The sequence below is a fragment of the Diabrotica virgifera genome, chromosome 8, assembly GCF_917563875.1.
Source record: "Diabrotica virgifera virgifera chromosome 8, PGI_DIABVI_V3a".
NCBI classification, from domain to species: domain Eukaryota; kingdom Metazoa; phylum Arthropoda; class Insecta; order Coleoptera; family Chrysomelidae; genus Diabrotica; species Diabrotica virgifera.
The window spans coordinates 146,144,369-146,160,305 of NC_065450.1; the positions used below are offsets into that span (position 1 = coordinate 146,144,369).

General features: G+C 32.4%; 1 protein-coding gene across 3 annotated transcripts in view; it reads right to left on the minus strand.

The window, feature by feature from the left end:
• LOC126889471 (GATA zinc finger domain-containing protein 7-like) overlaps nt 1-15,937 on the minus strand; it is a 178,197-nt gene that overhangs the window by 18,328 nt on the left and 143,932 nt on the right. For all 3 annotated transcript variants that reach the window (XM_050657792.1, XM_050657791.1, XM_050657790.1), the window contains exon 2: nt 5,904-6,014. In XM_050657792.1, coding sequence (XP_050513749.1) covers nt 5,904-6,014 — 111 coding nt within the window. The remainder of the gene's footprint in view (nt 1-5,903; nt 6,015-15,937) is intronic.

Genomic DNA, 15,937 nt, shown 5'->3' on the forward strand with positions numbered 1-15,937 from the left:
CCAGTTTCTTTTCTATTTCCTTGATCTTTTCTTCAAAAGTAGATTTTATGGACGATATCTTGTCGTCAAAATCCGAAGTGACTTTAGAGATCTCGTTAGTCATCTTGCTTTCAAGGGATGAAATATCACCCGAAACTTTCGAAATGTCACTAGAAACTTTTTTCTCTAACGATGTAATGTCTCCGGAAACTTTGTTCTCTAACGACGCAATGTCTGTCGAAACTTTCAAAACATCCGAGGAAACTTGAAAGATTTCACTAGAAACTTTGCTCTCTAACGATGTAATGTCTGTCGAAACTTTCAAAACATCCGAGGAAACTTGGGAGATTTCACTAGAAACTCTGGTCTCCAACGACGTAATGTCTGTCGAAACTTTGTTCTCTAACGATGTAATTGACGAAATCAAAGCAGCATGATTGTCTTCAAACAAATAGGTTTCTGGATCTTGACCCTCTTCCTGAAGAGCGTTCTTTAGACGTTCGACTATATCAGCCTTTTTCCCAGTAGAACTCAGGTCCCTTTCTTCCAATTCAAGTCTCAGGTCTGCAATTTTTAGCTTACACAAGGTAGACATGATCACACACTTTATTTATTACGATTTATATTTTATTTATTTTTAAAGTATCCTCACTTCTGCACCATTTGTTACGCGATTGACTCTACTCTTTTATTTATTTATATCTTTAGGCACTAAGTTTAATTTAAATAAAGGAAGACTTACTTATATTATTTTATTTACATCACTTATTTATTTTAATAATTACAAATAACACCAACTAACACATCTAATTTATTTACAAACTCAAATTTATGATTTAATTAACTAAACATAATAATTCTGATAACTAATAAATACATTTCAATACCTTCGATTCGAATACATTAAATTACGCGACGCGCTTCGATCAATGAATGACTGGCCTGCGGACGAATTCCTGTTCTTATATACTTTGACAGCGGTCGTCTCGAATTCCATGGTCGAGGCTCGTATTCTCTAGATCAGAGGTTCTCAATCTGTGGTACATGTACCACTGGTGGTACATATCATTATTGGTGGTGGTACACAAAACACAGAAAAAATTAAAATAGTAGTACTTAGTAAGTATTGATAATACAATTTAAAAATATAGGTGGTACCAAAAATAATAAAAATAACTCTAAGTGGTACATCACTCAAAAAGGTTGAGAACCGCTGCTCTAGATCCTTCTCTCAGAAATAGGCCAGATTGTGAGGCCATTTATAATATGTGCCCACATTATAAACAACGTCACATTATTCTATGACCAAACTAACAGCGTCCCGCAGCAAGAACACGAATAGTCGACAATGTCGGTGTTCGATTGGTCAGGTGTAAGATTGGTCAGGTGACGGAAATATGGCTTGTGGTCTCACAGTAGGTACACAGATAATCTCCTATAATGCTGTATGCCATTGAATGTATGTCATGTCATGACTATGATCGTAGTCGGATCGGGAGGCTGCATGAAGGTGTGTCCAATCCTTCAGCTTATGTTATAAGCTATAAATACTATTTCTATTCATTATATTTATTTAGTCCATTAAAATGTTACATTTTTTAGGCCATACCTTGCATTTCTTAGAGGAGTCAATTTTATTTCTTTAATGTGTAGGGGGGATCAGTAGAAGTTTAAGTTCAAGTTTTTGGGGTCGCCACCCTTGTCCCCCGGCCGCCATCTTGGTAATTAGGTGCAAAGGTGTTTCGCGCTATATCTCGTAAACTACGGAAAACCTAATTAAACATAAAATGTAGCAAATTAAATTTTCTACAATTTTGTTTCTATTACTTTTTATCGTCAAGTGACCAACAAAAAAGATATAAACAAAAATAAGTAAACATTTTTTAACAAGTCTCCTTTTGGAGGTTATAACTTTTTTTCAGTTCATTTTAAAATAAAATAACAGTATAGCAATTTTGTAGAGGGTTTTTCAATGAACAATTTCCACTATAAAGTTGTTTAATTCTATTTATTTATATAGGTTTTACAGCGCTCCAAACTTAACCAGATTCTCGAATGCTCATAGGGATACAATAAAAACAAAACGTTTGGCTTACTTTTCTATCTATATAGTCCAGAAAGCCACTGCGCATCCGCTAGGAAAAATATTCTAATTCGGATTTTTTGCACAATATTACTCAAAAAGGACTCCTTTTAAAAAATTTGCATGTTGCCAGGACCAGAAGGTGGTCAAAAATTTTTTAAACGTTTTTTTTGTTTTTTTCCTAAAATTATTTTTTTTTGCATGGAAAAAAGTTTTTTTAGGTTTTTTGGATCATTCCAAACAGAAAAGGTCTTTAGTGACTTTTCTCTAAAGTTGATAGTTTTGACATATTAGCGATTAAAAATTGAAAAATTGCGAAATCGGCCATTTTTAATCTTCAAAAACTATGTGAAAAATTTAAAATTTGAATGTTGCCAAGGTAGGTAGATATTTTTTAAACATCGATTGATGAAATCCCGAAGAGTTTTTTGCAATACAATATTCAAAACTCCTTTGTTTTTTAATTCCTAATCACGAGTGCGCGACACTAGTTTTTGACAAATAAACGATTAAAAATTGAAAAATTGCGAAATCGGCCATTTTTAACCCTCAAAAACTATGTGAAAAACTGAAAATTTGAATGTTGCCAAGGTAGGTAGATATTCTTTAAACATCGATTGATGCAATTCCAAAGAGTTTTTCTCAATACAATATTCAAAACTCCTTTGTTTTCTAATTGCTAATCAAGCGTGCGCGACACTATTTTCCACCGACAGTATGCTGCAAATGAAAGGAATAAATTCGTTATTTCGTAAACCGGCGACTTTAAGGAAAAATCCCGAAACAGGTCGATTTTTATTTTTAAGTTATGTCATTGTGGCATATATGGTATAGTAGTGACGTCATCCATCTGGACGTGATGACGTAATCGATGATTTTTTTAAATAAGAATAGGGGTCGTGTGCTAGCTCATTTGAAAGGTTCTTCAATTATCTATTCAGTAATATAAACATTTACATAATTATTTATACAAGGCGTCCAAAAAATTTTTATTAAATTAAATTATTTGACAAAAAAAGAAGTAGAAGGACACCCTGTATAAATAATTATGTAAATGTTTACATTACTGAATAGAGAATTGAAGAACCTTTCAAATGAGCTACCACACGACCCCTATTCTCATTTAAAAAAATCATCGATTACGTCATCACGCCCCGACGGATGACGTCACTAGTATATCATATATGCCACAATTACATAACTTAAAAATAAAAATCGACCTGTTTCGGGATTTTTCCTTAAAGTCGCCGGTTTACGAAATAACGAATTTATTCCTTTCATTTGCAGCATACTGTCGGTGGAAAATAGTGTCGCGCACGCTTGATTAGCAATTAAAAAACAAAGGAGTTTTGAATATTGTATTGAGAAAAACTCTTCGGGATTTCATCAATCGATGTTTAAAGAATATCTACCTACCTTGGCAACATTCAAATTTTCAGTTTTTCATATAGTTTTTGAGGGTTAAAAATGGCCGATTTCGCAATTTTTCAATTTTTAATCGCTTATTTGTCAAAAACTATCATTTTTAGAGAAAAGTCACTAAAGACCTTTTCTGTTTGGAATGATCCAAAAAACCTAAAAAAACTTTTTTCCATGCAAAAAAAATAATTTTAGGAAAAAAACAAAAAAAAACGTTTAAAAAATTTTTGACCACTTTTTGGTCCTGGCAACATGCAAAATTGTTAAAAGGGGTCCTTTTTGAGTAAGACTGTGCAAAAAATCCGAATCAGAATATTTTTCCTAGCGGATGCGCAGTGGCTTTCTGGACTAATATATATTTTTATTCATACAATTTATTTTGATTTTAACATTCCTATGCTATTATTAATCTATTTGTGACCTTTCTCCCCACTATAAAACTTGCATATATAGAAAAGGCCCAAGAAGTTGTTTGAGGACAAATTCGTCGGTCCAGAAGAAGAATGACGCAACCGCAAATTGCAAAATTCTTGAGAAGAGCAAAAAAAAACGATTTTTGATCTCAAAATCATAAAGTATGATCAAAATTAGCCATTCACCACAACGTGATCAGGATCTCGAGATATAAGCGTTTTTTGGGGTGTGCCGCTTGTCTATGAAGTAACATACAGTCGGAAAAATGAAAGAATACCCATGAACGAACATATAAAACACGCTGTATTTTCCTGTCACCGTGTCACAAAGAAAATTGCCCAGCGCAAGTACATGTAATAATAATTATTACATGTACTTGCTTTGGACATTTTTTTGTATGACACGGTGACAGGAAAATACAGAGTGTTTTATATGTTCGTTCATGGGTATTCTTTCATTTTTCCTACTGTAACTTTTTTCCTATTGTACATTTTGACTTAAAATTTTCCAAAAAACTTCTTCATGAATCATATTTTATTGCTGTGTTGGTTAAAATTATAAACTCAAGAGTTTGTCACTCAAGTTTTTTAATTTTAAGTAAACATGAAACTAACGAAACATGATGACAAAATGTTTAAAAATATACAACTCCTTTTTTAAATGTGTTTAAACATTTTGGACAAATTTCATTGTCATCTACATACTTCACAGATGACACAGTTAAATTTTCAAAAGAAAAAATTTACAGCGACCAAAGATACAGCGAGGTAAATTTGAAAAATCATCAAAATTGATTTTTGGCATTTTTGTATAAAATTTGATTTTTCAAGTGTTATACCAACTCTAGATAAAAATAAACTTCATATTCGGATTCAGCGACCTCGAAAACATAAAAAATGACCAAAATTGGTCATTCACCTTAAATCTGATTTTCGTGGTCGGCATAACGTAATTTTAAGGGTTGTTGCCGCTCGCCTAATACGTACAGTCGTGAAAAATGAAAGAATACCCATGAATGATCACATCAATCACTTATTTTGTATTTGCTGTCTTTTTCTATAAATCACAAACGTTTGTTATAGAAAAAGATAGCAAGTACAAAATAAGTGATTAATGTGATCGTTCATGGGTATTCTTTCATTTTTCCGACTGTAGATAGAAAAGTATTGTTTTTATTGTATTCCTATGAGAATTCGAGAATCTGGTCAAGTTTGGAGCGCTGTAAAACCTAGATAATAAATAAAATGAAACAACTTTATAGTGAAAATTATTGTTCATTGAAAAATCTTCTACAAAATCGCTATAATGTTATTTTATTGTGAAATGAACGGAAAAAAGTTATAACCTCCAAAAAGAAACTTCTTATAAAATTTTCTCTTATTTTTGTTTATAACTTTTTTGTTGGTCACTTGACGATAAAAAGTAATATGTAGATGTAAAATTGTAGAAAATTTAATTTGCTACATTTTATGGGTGATAAATTTTCTGTAGGGTTGCTAGTTTAGGAGATACAACGCGAAAGCCTTTTGCAACCCTTTTTCCAATATGGCGGCCGGGGGACAAGGGCGGCGACCCCAAAAACTTGAACTTAAGCTTCTACTGAACCCCCTACACATTAAAAAAATAAAATTGACTCCTCTAAGAAATGCAATCCTAAATGTAACATTTCAATGGACTAATTATATATTTTAATTAAAACACATACGCTTTATTTAAAATGTCCTTCAGTCAAACAATGTGTTTTTCAGTCCTATAAGAGCTTTATAGATAAGAAATACTACTATTGATACACAATTAATAGGAGAGTTTATTGTTAGATTATGATAAATGATAATAGTAATAAATAATAAACAATACCATTTAAAGGCTTTCATTAAAATAGTGTATCTATAAGTATTCCAAAAGAACAGAGTTTTGTGTAGGCGTTGATAGAACAATAGCTAATTTATATTCTTAATTTGCAATCAAGAAAATGGCATTGGATGAGAAAAAGAAAAATTAACGTTACCTTTAAAAGTTTATCATTTTTCAATGACTGCTCTCGGAAAGTATACAGCTTTAAGACGTTTTCGCCACATTTTGAACAAATTTTCTGTGATATAACGTCATCTTTATTAATCTGCAACAAAAATAAATAGGTTAATGAAAGTTACGTTAATAAATCACGGTGATAATATTATAAGTTTAATGGTACAACTGTAATGAAACGACCCTATTAAGTTATTGGTCTAACTAACAAAATCTCCTGAAACTGACTCACTGATTTGGTGACGTCAATCTCCTAACGAAGCTGTAAAATCTGACATAACTGAAAACTGAGTCACTGCCAGAACTAGTTTTTGCATTAGTAAAGTTAAATTATGTTTATTTTAACATTTGTAAACTGCTGTTTTGTTCTTAAACATAACTGATCTTAGCTATTATCTAAAAGGATATAAAAATATCAAGCTGAAAATGCGAGCATTATCATAACGAAAACTTTGTTTATTTACGTATGTTAATTCATAATATGGAAAATTGCTATTATGAAAAGTAGTTTAGAATTAATAATTATGTTTTAATGTGCAATTATATCATTCTAATTTAAATGTTATGAACTATAAAGGTAGTTTACTCTTGATCGAAATTCATATTTTTTATATAACTCGTATAAAATTAATAAAATTTTACATATGATGGTTGCATCATAAATCTCAGAACATGAAGAGCTTTTTATGAATAACTTTTCTTCGTCAAATTAAAAATAAAAGAGTTATAAATGAAAATGTTGTTGGTATCCATAATTTGAGAAAAATCTTCAAATATTTTTTTCTATTAGAAGGATGTAATTGCACATATCAGACCATAATTTTTTATACCAAACAATATTATTTCATATACTGTCGGTTCGCTAAACTCAGACACAACTGGTTTGTGATTTTAGTCAATAATTTTGCCAATTTGACAAAAAAAATAATTAGTAATTAGTTAATAATTACTAAATAATTAGTAATTTTGTCAATTTTGGCAAAATTCGCAAAAACAAAAAAAATTACCTACTAAAATCACTAGCCAGTTGTGCCGAGTTTAGCGAACCGACTATATTTTAATTTCATAGCAAATGGAACAGTCCATTTATCATAAAGGGGAGGCCGAATACTCGTATAAACCTTTTTAAAGCTGTTAATAAATTATTGCTTTTAAAATATACTCAAATTGTATTTTTGAACATCTTATTTATTGTATACAAGAATTAAATTCACTATTAAATGTCATTGATGTATTATTAATACTTAATTTAAAATTTAGTTTAAACTCAAATGTAAATAACCTATGCTTTGCTTAACAAATCGAGATTAAAAAACTAGTCTACTTAATAGCAAAGATTTCAGCTGGACGTGTAGTGTGTCGGGATAAAATAAAACGATTGTGACGTCACATTTTAGACTTTGAGGTCGATTATCTCAAAGACGGTTAGAAATATCGAAATGCCGTTTTCAGATTTGGATTCAGAAGAAAAAACTACATATGAATCCATCGATAAATCTGATCTGAGTATTGCAGGAGCGGCAACGCAATAACACACACACTTTTGCGAATTTATAAACGAAATGTTTTCGTTGAAAAGTAATACATAGCTAAGGGATGCAAATTATCTTTAATGTTTACTTATGTATGAAGCGATTTATAAATATATCATTTTAAAAGATAAAATTTTACAAAAAAATACAGGGTGAGTGGGGAGGAAAGCCCCAAACTTTAAGACTGTATAATATATGTAATAATAACTAAAAATAACTCATACGTTGGTATTCGATTTTCATTTGTTTCCGAGATGTTTAAAATTCTTCTTACAAACTGACGATTTATTTGTTGCTCTAAAACCGGTTAGGATGCAAATGAAATTTGGTGGATTTTAAGACGTAGTTATTGCGTATTTTTTGACATACAATTAAGAATTTTATATAGTATTTTTACTACAAAAGCGATATTACGTAGGTCAAAATTTTTGACGTAAGAGAACTGTCAAAACATTAGAATGTGACTTTTCATTATTGCCATATTTATAATAAACATGGCAATAATGAAAAGTCACATTCTAATGTTTTGACAGTTCTCTTTACGTCAAAAATTTTGACCTACGTAATATCGCTTTTGTAATAAAAATACTATATTCACCATTGGCGCGTGTACGGGTAAAAGTATGAAATTATATATTTATAAATTATAAAAAAATAGTACGCCACTGAGATATTTCAAATTAAAAATTATTTTTGAATTCCCCGTTTAATTTCTGACAAAAAATCCCGTACGCGCGCCAGTGGTGAATATAAAATTCTTAATTGTATGTCAAACAATGCGCAATAACTACGTCTTACAATCCACCAATTTTCATTTGCATATATCAACCAGTTTTAGAGCCATAAATAAATCATCAGTTTGTAAGAAAAATTTTAACACCCCGTATCTCGGAAAGAAATGAAAATCGAATAACAACATATGAGTTATTTTTAGTTATTATTAGATATATTATACAGTCTTAAAGTTTGGGGCGTTCCTCCCCACTCACCCTGTATATTTTCGGCGAGGCATGGCATACGCATACAGCATGTCAGTGGTTAAAATAATTATCGGTCACAGCGGCTCTGTAAAGTCATATATTACGATTACATCTTTTTATAGACGTAATAATTATTATTTATTAGTTTTCTCAGAATTCGAAAAAGTGAATGCATTTAAAAAGCATTGGTCCGAAATTTTGCGCCTACGCTCTTAAAATGAAAACTAAACAACAACAATATTTATAAACACACGTCTTCCATCTAGACAGGCGACATTAACTAAAAACATTTTTTAGTAACAAAATACTTTAACAAAATAGTGAAGTCGTTTACATAGTAAACATACAAAGTATTATAATTTATTCAATACTACTGTAACAGACAATTATTGCCAATTGACAACAGACATAAAAAGTAATAAGATAATTATAATACTACAACACTTATAAACAAGCTGATCTAGATGGAAGACATTGACAAAAACAACTAAAAAGTTTTAATTTTTTTTTCTCTGATTTTGGCTTTGGTTTAGAACTAGAACCTTTAGCCACGTAATTGTATAACTTATCACTAAGTCAGAGGAGTAATGTGTAGTGTGTGTGTTGAGTAAGTGTCTTGTTACTTTGCAAAGTCGACGTCATTGTCTCTGCAAAGAGACGCTAATTGTTTCCGAACGTCTGCGGTCCCTCCGGTGAGTACCGATCCCACAAGGACAGAAACTATTTTTCATTTATTTATAATAAATGAAAAATTTCTGCCCCTGGTAGGATTCGAACTCCCGACCTTTCGTTTCAAAGGTAGGCGCTCTTACCACTGCGCCACAGAGGGGGTTAAGTTTTAATTTAAAAAGATTAAAATTTGTTTGAAGAATATTTAAAAACCACAATCTGCAATTTGTTTAACGATGTTTTAGGTTAAAAACTAAACAAAGTATTTTGTGCTCTTAGTTAAACAGATTCTTGGGGTCTTTTCTAAGTATTTTGTGCTCTTAGTTATCTGAAACAAATTCATCCAACGTCTATTATAAGGCATCAAGAACACCTTCAGCGTTTTTTATCTGTACAGCTCGAACACAGAACTTTACGCTTAACGGAAAGATTTGCGACAATTACAGCGCTGTAAGAGCAGTAAAATGAAGATCGAAAAATGGGCCCTACAGTGAGTATACGCTCTGAGCTTCGCTGGTGTCGCTCCTAGCGGATTACTAATTCAACTTTCACCGGTAATTTTTAAATTTATTATTTAATTGTTATCGCTTAATATGTACCGGGTGTCCCAATAAGAATGGCTCTAGGCCATATCTCAGGAACCGTATATAGTACAGCTTTGAGAAAAAAATATTCATAACAAAAGTTGCCTCGGGAAAAGCCTGGAAATTATTTTCATAATTCTAGGTCCACCGCTAGAGGGCGTAATTGAATATCAAAAATTAAAAAATCAAAATTTTACAAAATTTACCTAATGAAAGGGCACTGGAAATTCAATCATCGTATTCTTCATGAAATTCTGCGCATATTTGATTTCACAAGTTTAAGTCTACCTTTGCAAATAAGAGGTGGGGGTAAGTGGGAACCTTATGAAAAAATGGCTGTAAGTCCGGTTCTGCTAAATCGAATTTTGCATACTTGGTCTTGTTGAAAACAGCTCTTCTTTGTTAATGTAAGAATGTTATTTTCGAAATAGCCTAATTAGTAATATGCCAGCTAGTAGGCGTTATTTAATTATTTTTGGAAATTAGTTTTATTTGGAGAATATTAAATACAAGTATGCATTTTTAATCCTGTATTACAAAATTAGACCAAATTAGCAACAGAATACCGAAAACCGCATGTCGATATCTTTTTCCTATCTCGAGATATCGTAAGAAACGTGTAAATTTTAAACAAATGTTAATCTAACCGGTAAACGAAGTTAAGGAACAGTAGTGTGCTATGGAAAAAATAAAGAAACATTTTCCAGATGTAAACGTATATAATTAATTAAAACAGCAATAAGACAAACAACACTATAAAATATAACAAAGAAATAAAAGCAACTATGTACTTACTTAGTAAGGACCTAAATATTCAAATTGTTGCCCATCATTTTCGATGCAAGCATTTACTCTTTTAAGAGTAGATTGAACATCAGTGTCAATTTCTGCCTTCGCAATGCTTTGAATGGCGTTTCGTATTTTCTAGATCATGTTTTCTCGAGTAGTGGGCCTAGCGGCAAAAACAAGGTCTTTAATCCGTCCCCATAAATAAAAGTCTAAAATAGTTAAATCTGTTGCTATTCAATCTACTCTTGAAAAAGTAAATGCTTGCATCGAAAATGATGGGCAACAATTTGAACATTTAGGCAGTCACTAAATACTAAGTAAGAAGTTGCTTTTATTACTTTTTTATATTTCATACTGTTGTTTGTCTTATTGTTATTTTAATTAATTATATACGTCTACATCTGAAAAATATTTGTTTTTTCCATAGCACACTACTTTTCCTTAACCTCGTTTACCGGTGACAGTAACAGTTGTTTAATATTTACACATTTCTTAAGATATCTCGGGATAGAAAAAAGGTATCGACATGCGGTTTTCGGTATTCTGTTGCTAATTTGGACTAATTTTGTAATACAGGATTAAAAATGCATACTTGTATTTAATATTTTCCAAAAGGAAACTAGATATCTGAAAATAGTTAAATAACACCTCGTAGTTTGCATATTACTTATTAGGCTATTTCGAAAATAAAACACTTACATTTACGAAAAAGAGCTGTTTTCAACAAGACTAAGAATGCAAAATTCGATTTGGCAGAAGCGAACTTACAGCCATTTTTTCATAAGAAGGTTCCCACTCACCCACATCTCTTATTTGCGAAGGTAGAATTAAACTTGTGAAATCAAATATGCGCAGAATTTTATGAAGAATACGATGATGGCATTTCCAGTGCCCTTTCATTAGGCAAATGTAAAATTTTGATTTTTAAATATTTTTATTCAATTACGCCCTCTAGCGGTGGACCTACAATTATGAAAATAATTACCAGGCTTTTCCTGAGGCAATTTTTTTTTAATATTCTTTTCTCAAAGCTGTACTATAAACGGTTCCTGAGATATGGCCGAGGGCCATTCTTATTGGGACACCCGGTACAACGCTAAAAAGTAATTAAATTGTAATAGATTTTTTTAAGATTTTGCTAATCATTTTGACGTTCTATTGATGAAATATTAATTTCTTACTTCGGATACTTTCACAATTATGGTGTAGATGGCGCTAAGATTAATAGATTAATTTATAATTACATATTACGGAACATTAAATAAACGTAAATTCAGTATTTAAAACGTAAGTATATTTAAGGAAAAAATATATACATTCGGAAAAATGAAAGAATACCCATGAACGAACATATAAAACACGCTGTATTTTCCTGTCACCGTGCCACAAAAAAATTGTCCAGTGCAGTACATGTAACAATATTATTACATATACTTGCGTTGGCCAATTTTTTGTGTGACACGGTGACAGGAAAATACAGCGTGTTTTATATGTTCGTTCATGGGTATTCTTTCATTTTTCCTACTGTACCACAGCTTTGACCAACTAATATTTTTTATAATTCATGTTTTTAATTTTAATTTTAAATTAATCACTTTGACATTTATGTCAAATTTCCAGTAAACATTTACAGACTACTGGCGCTCGCGAATTTATAAATATCCACTTTACGTACGAGCTCACAGCGTATAGTGGATGGCCAGACAGCGCGCTGTAAAAAATATCTCTGCAGCGATTTTCTATGGCTACGGCCAGACAAGCGACAATTTACGGCGCTGTAATATCAGTAAAATGAAGCGCAAAAATGGGTCCCACAGTGTAGTGGATGGCCAGACTAAGGTTAAGGCTCCACGGGCGACAATTTTACGCCAGCAGTAGCCGTAAAACGAACTTAAGGTTCCGCGGAACGGAATAGGAATAGCCGAACTAAACCGACTAGGCACAAGTCCTGTAGTCCGTTTTATTTCGGCTATTCCTATTCCGTTTCGCGGAACCTTAAGTTCGTTTTACGGCTACTGCTGGCGTAAAATTGTCGCCCGTGGAGCCTTAGCCTAAGGCTACGGCTCCACGGGCGAGAAATTGACGCTAGCAGTAGCAGTAAAATGAAGAGTCATAAATGAAACCAACAGCGATAATACTGGGGGGCTCCACGATCCTGTAAACTGTCGTTCAAGATCGGTAAAAGACGCGTCGTCAAGGTCATATCGCAGATGGATAGGTCCAGACCTATTTTTACAGTAATTTACAGGGGCGGAGGTAAATTGAATCCCATAAATATATTTAAATTATAAGAAGGGTCAAAATATTTAGATGGTCGAATTGAATCCCGAGCATCGTAATCCTTCTGATTTCCTTTTAATAGCTTTTAATTTGTAAGTATTTTATTGGTTATGCATTTATGATAATCAAATAAAAAATGTAATACATACAGTGCGCTGGAATAAGTGTTACCCCCCTTATTAACTTATTTATTTTTAGCACATAAGCAAAACGCTGGGACAGGTCGATTTTTAAAATAATCATAGTATGATAGCATCAATGTTTCGAACTTTACGCGATCCCTCTTCAGGTGACAGGCATAACGTTGATTTTTTTAAATGGAAAGTACATCATGTGACACCTCATTTAAAAGCTCTTGAAATACTGATTACAAAAATGGATAATACTTTAATCCTATTTGAAACTGTAGGCGCAAAATTACGATCGAAGCCTTTTTAAACGCATTCACTTTTTTTTTTCAAATCCTGAGAAAACCAATAAGTATTTTTGAAAAATTAAAACACAAAATGAAAGATTATATTAATACGGAGGGCTGAAAGTCCTTAGAATAAACAAGAAGTTTCATTTGAATGATATATTTGAAATTAAAAATCAGACTATATTTTCTCTTTTTTTACCCCTGTGGGGTAATTCGATCGAAATTTTGCACCTACGCTTTCAAAAAGGATTAAAGCATTATACATTTTTGTAATCAGTATTTCAAAAGCTTTTAAATGAGATGTCACATGATGTACTTTCCCATTTAAAAAAATCAAATTTATGCCTGTCACCTGAAGAGGGATCGCGTAAAGTTCGAAACATTGATGCTATAATATACCATGAATATTTTAAAATTCGACTTGTCCGAGCGTCTTGCCTATAATATGCTAAAAATAAATAAGTTAATAAGGAAGAGTAACACTATAGAGCTCGATCTATCTGTATACAATACGGTTTGAGTTGATTGCCAAAATGAATTCTGTGAAAGTTGTTCTTAGTGAAAAAGGAAAACAATTGATTGTGTTGAATCGTTTCAAATATCGTGTTCACAAATCTTTAAAAAATGACGGCATAATGACAAGCGTTGAATTTGTTGTGCGCAGACGAAAGAAAAATGTAAAGCAATTTTAAAAACCCAAGGGGACAACGTAGTGACGAAACTTATATGGATGACCACACTCATTGTGAATTAAACGAAGATGTGCTCCATTGTCAAATGTTAAGTAACTCCTTGAAGCGAAAGACCGTAGAATATGTCAGTGGACCTATGAAAATGGGTGATATGAAGTCCCGTCTGCAAAATTAGCATAGACGCCCTTTGGTTTTTTTTAATTAGTACAAAATTTTGTTTAACATGTATACAGAAAAAAGCTCATTTTGGACCCCCTCAAATAGGAGCGCCCGCCTGCAGTGCATCCATCGTAGGCCCGTTATCGCCGACCCTGCATGGAGCCACTACAAACCACGATGCGGCGCTATGCATGTTGTAAATTGTCGTTCTCGTGGAGCCAAGATTTTACAGCTGTGCTGCTGCCGTAATTTTACCGCTACTGCTAGCGTCAATTTCTCGCCCGTGGAGCCGTAGCCTTAGGCTCCACGGGCGACAATTTTACGCCAGCAGTAGCCGTAAAACGAACTTAACCTTTAACTACACGCGCTGGCGTATTTGTACGCCAGATATAAGAATTCTACTGCAAATATATTTAAAAATTTAATTTTTGACCTTGTTTATCTCTCTAACCTATCACTGGAATGTGCTTTACAATTTGGTTTTAGTTTCGTTATAATCGGCGTTCTGGGAAGATCGTAATTTACAGTTTATTATTTGTTTTTTCCGGTGGTGGACAATATACACCACGATTATATTAATCTAAGTAGTAAAACAAGTACATATTTCAATTGTTTTTTAGTCATTATGGCACAACATAAATTTTTCTATATAAACTACTTTTTCTCCTGTAAAAAATCACATTTCAAAAAAATTTGATTTTTAATTTTATTTATCATCGAATCAGGTTACTCCATGATTCCAGTTATACATCCCAATTCGCTTACTGAGAAGGAACTTGAAGTATTCACTGATGCCGAATAAGGTTTATAACAAACAACTAAGTGTATTTTTTCAAAAAAAAAACAAATCCGCTGTTTTTAAGTGTATTTTCTTGTGGCGTATAAAGTACGCCACGCATGTAGTTATGTTATAACTTGATGCACGGGTAGTTAAAGGTTAAGGTTCCGCGGAACGGAATAGGAATAGCCGAACTAAACCGACTACGCACAAGTCCTGTAGTCCGGCTATTCCTATTCCGTTCCGCGGAACCTTAAGTTCGTTTAACGGCTACTGCTGGCGTAAAATTGTCGCCCGTGGAGACTTAGCCTAAGGCTACGGCTCCACGGGCGAGAAATTGACGCTAGCAGTGGCAGTAAAATGAAGAGTGATAAATGAAACCAACAGCGATAATACTGGGCGGCTCCACGATCCTGTAAACTGTCGCTCAAGATCGGTAAAAGACGCGTCGTCAAGGTCATATCGCAGATGGATAGGTCCAGACCTATTTTTACAGTAATTTACAGGGGCGGAGGTAAATTGAATCCCATAAATATATCTAAATTAAGAAGGGTCAAAATATTTAGATGGTCGAATTGAACCCCGGGCATCGTAATCCTTCTAATTTCCTTTTAATAGCTTTTAATTTGTAAGTATTTTATTGGTTAGATATTTATTTATTTATCATAATAGATAATACACAAAACAGAAACATTGCACTCCACACCTGTACAAATTACATAAGAATTGTCAAGGCAAGGAGCGCTGTATAATTATCATAAAGTATTACAAAAAATTTTTACAAAAATTAAAAACATGAGACTAAACAAATAAAGAAATAAGCATTGTCAAATTAAATTAATCAGAAACATTCAATATATAAATAAAAAAAGAAAAAATAAAATAAAAATAAAAACACTGGAAGTACAACAAACATTGCCAATTGGTTTCTAGGTCTTAGTTTTAATATAATGGACTAATAATCTCTTAAAGATAGTTGCATTATGGCTATTTTTAATGTGATAAGGTATATTATTGAACTGTACAATTCCTTTATGAAACAAGCTTTTCATTGAACTGGACTTGTTGGTTGTTCTAACATAAAAATTTATTGAATTTGCAGCTCTAGTGCTATGCTCATGAACATTTGCTAT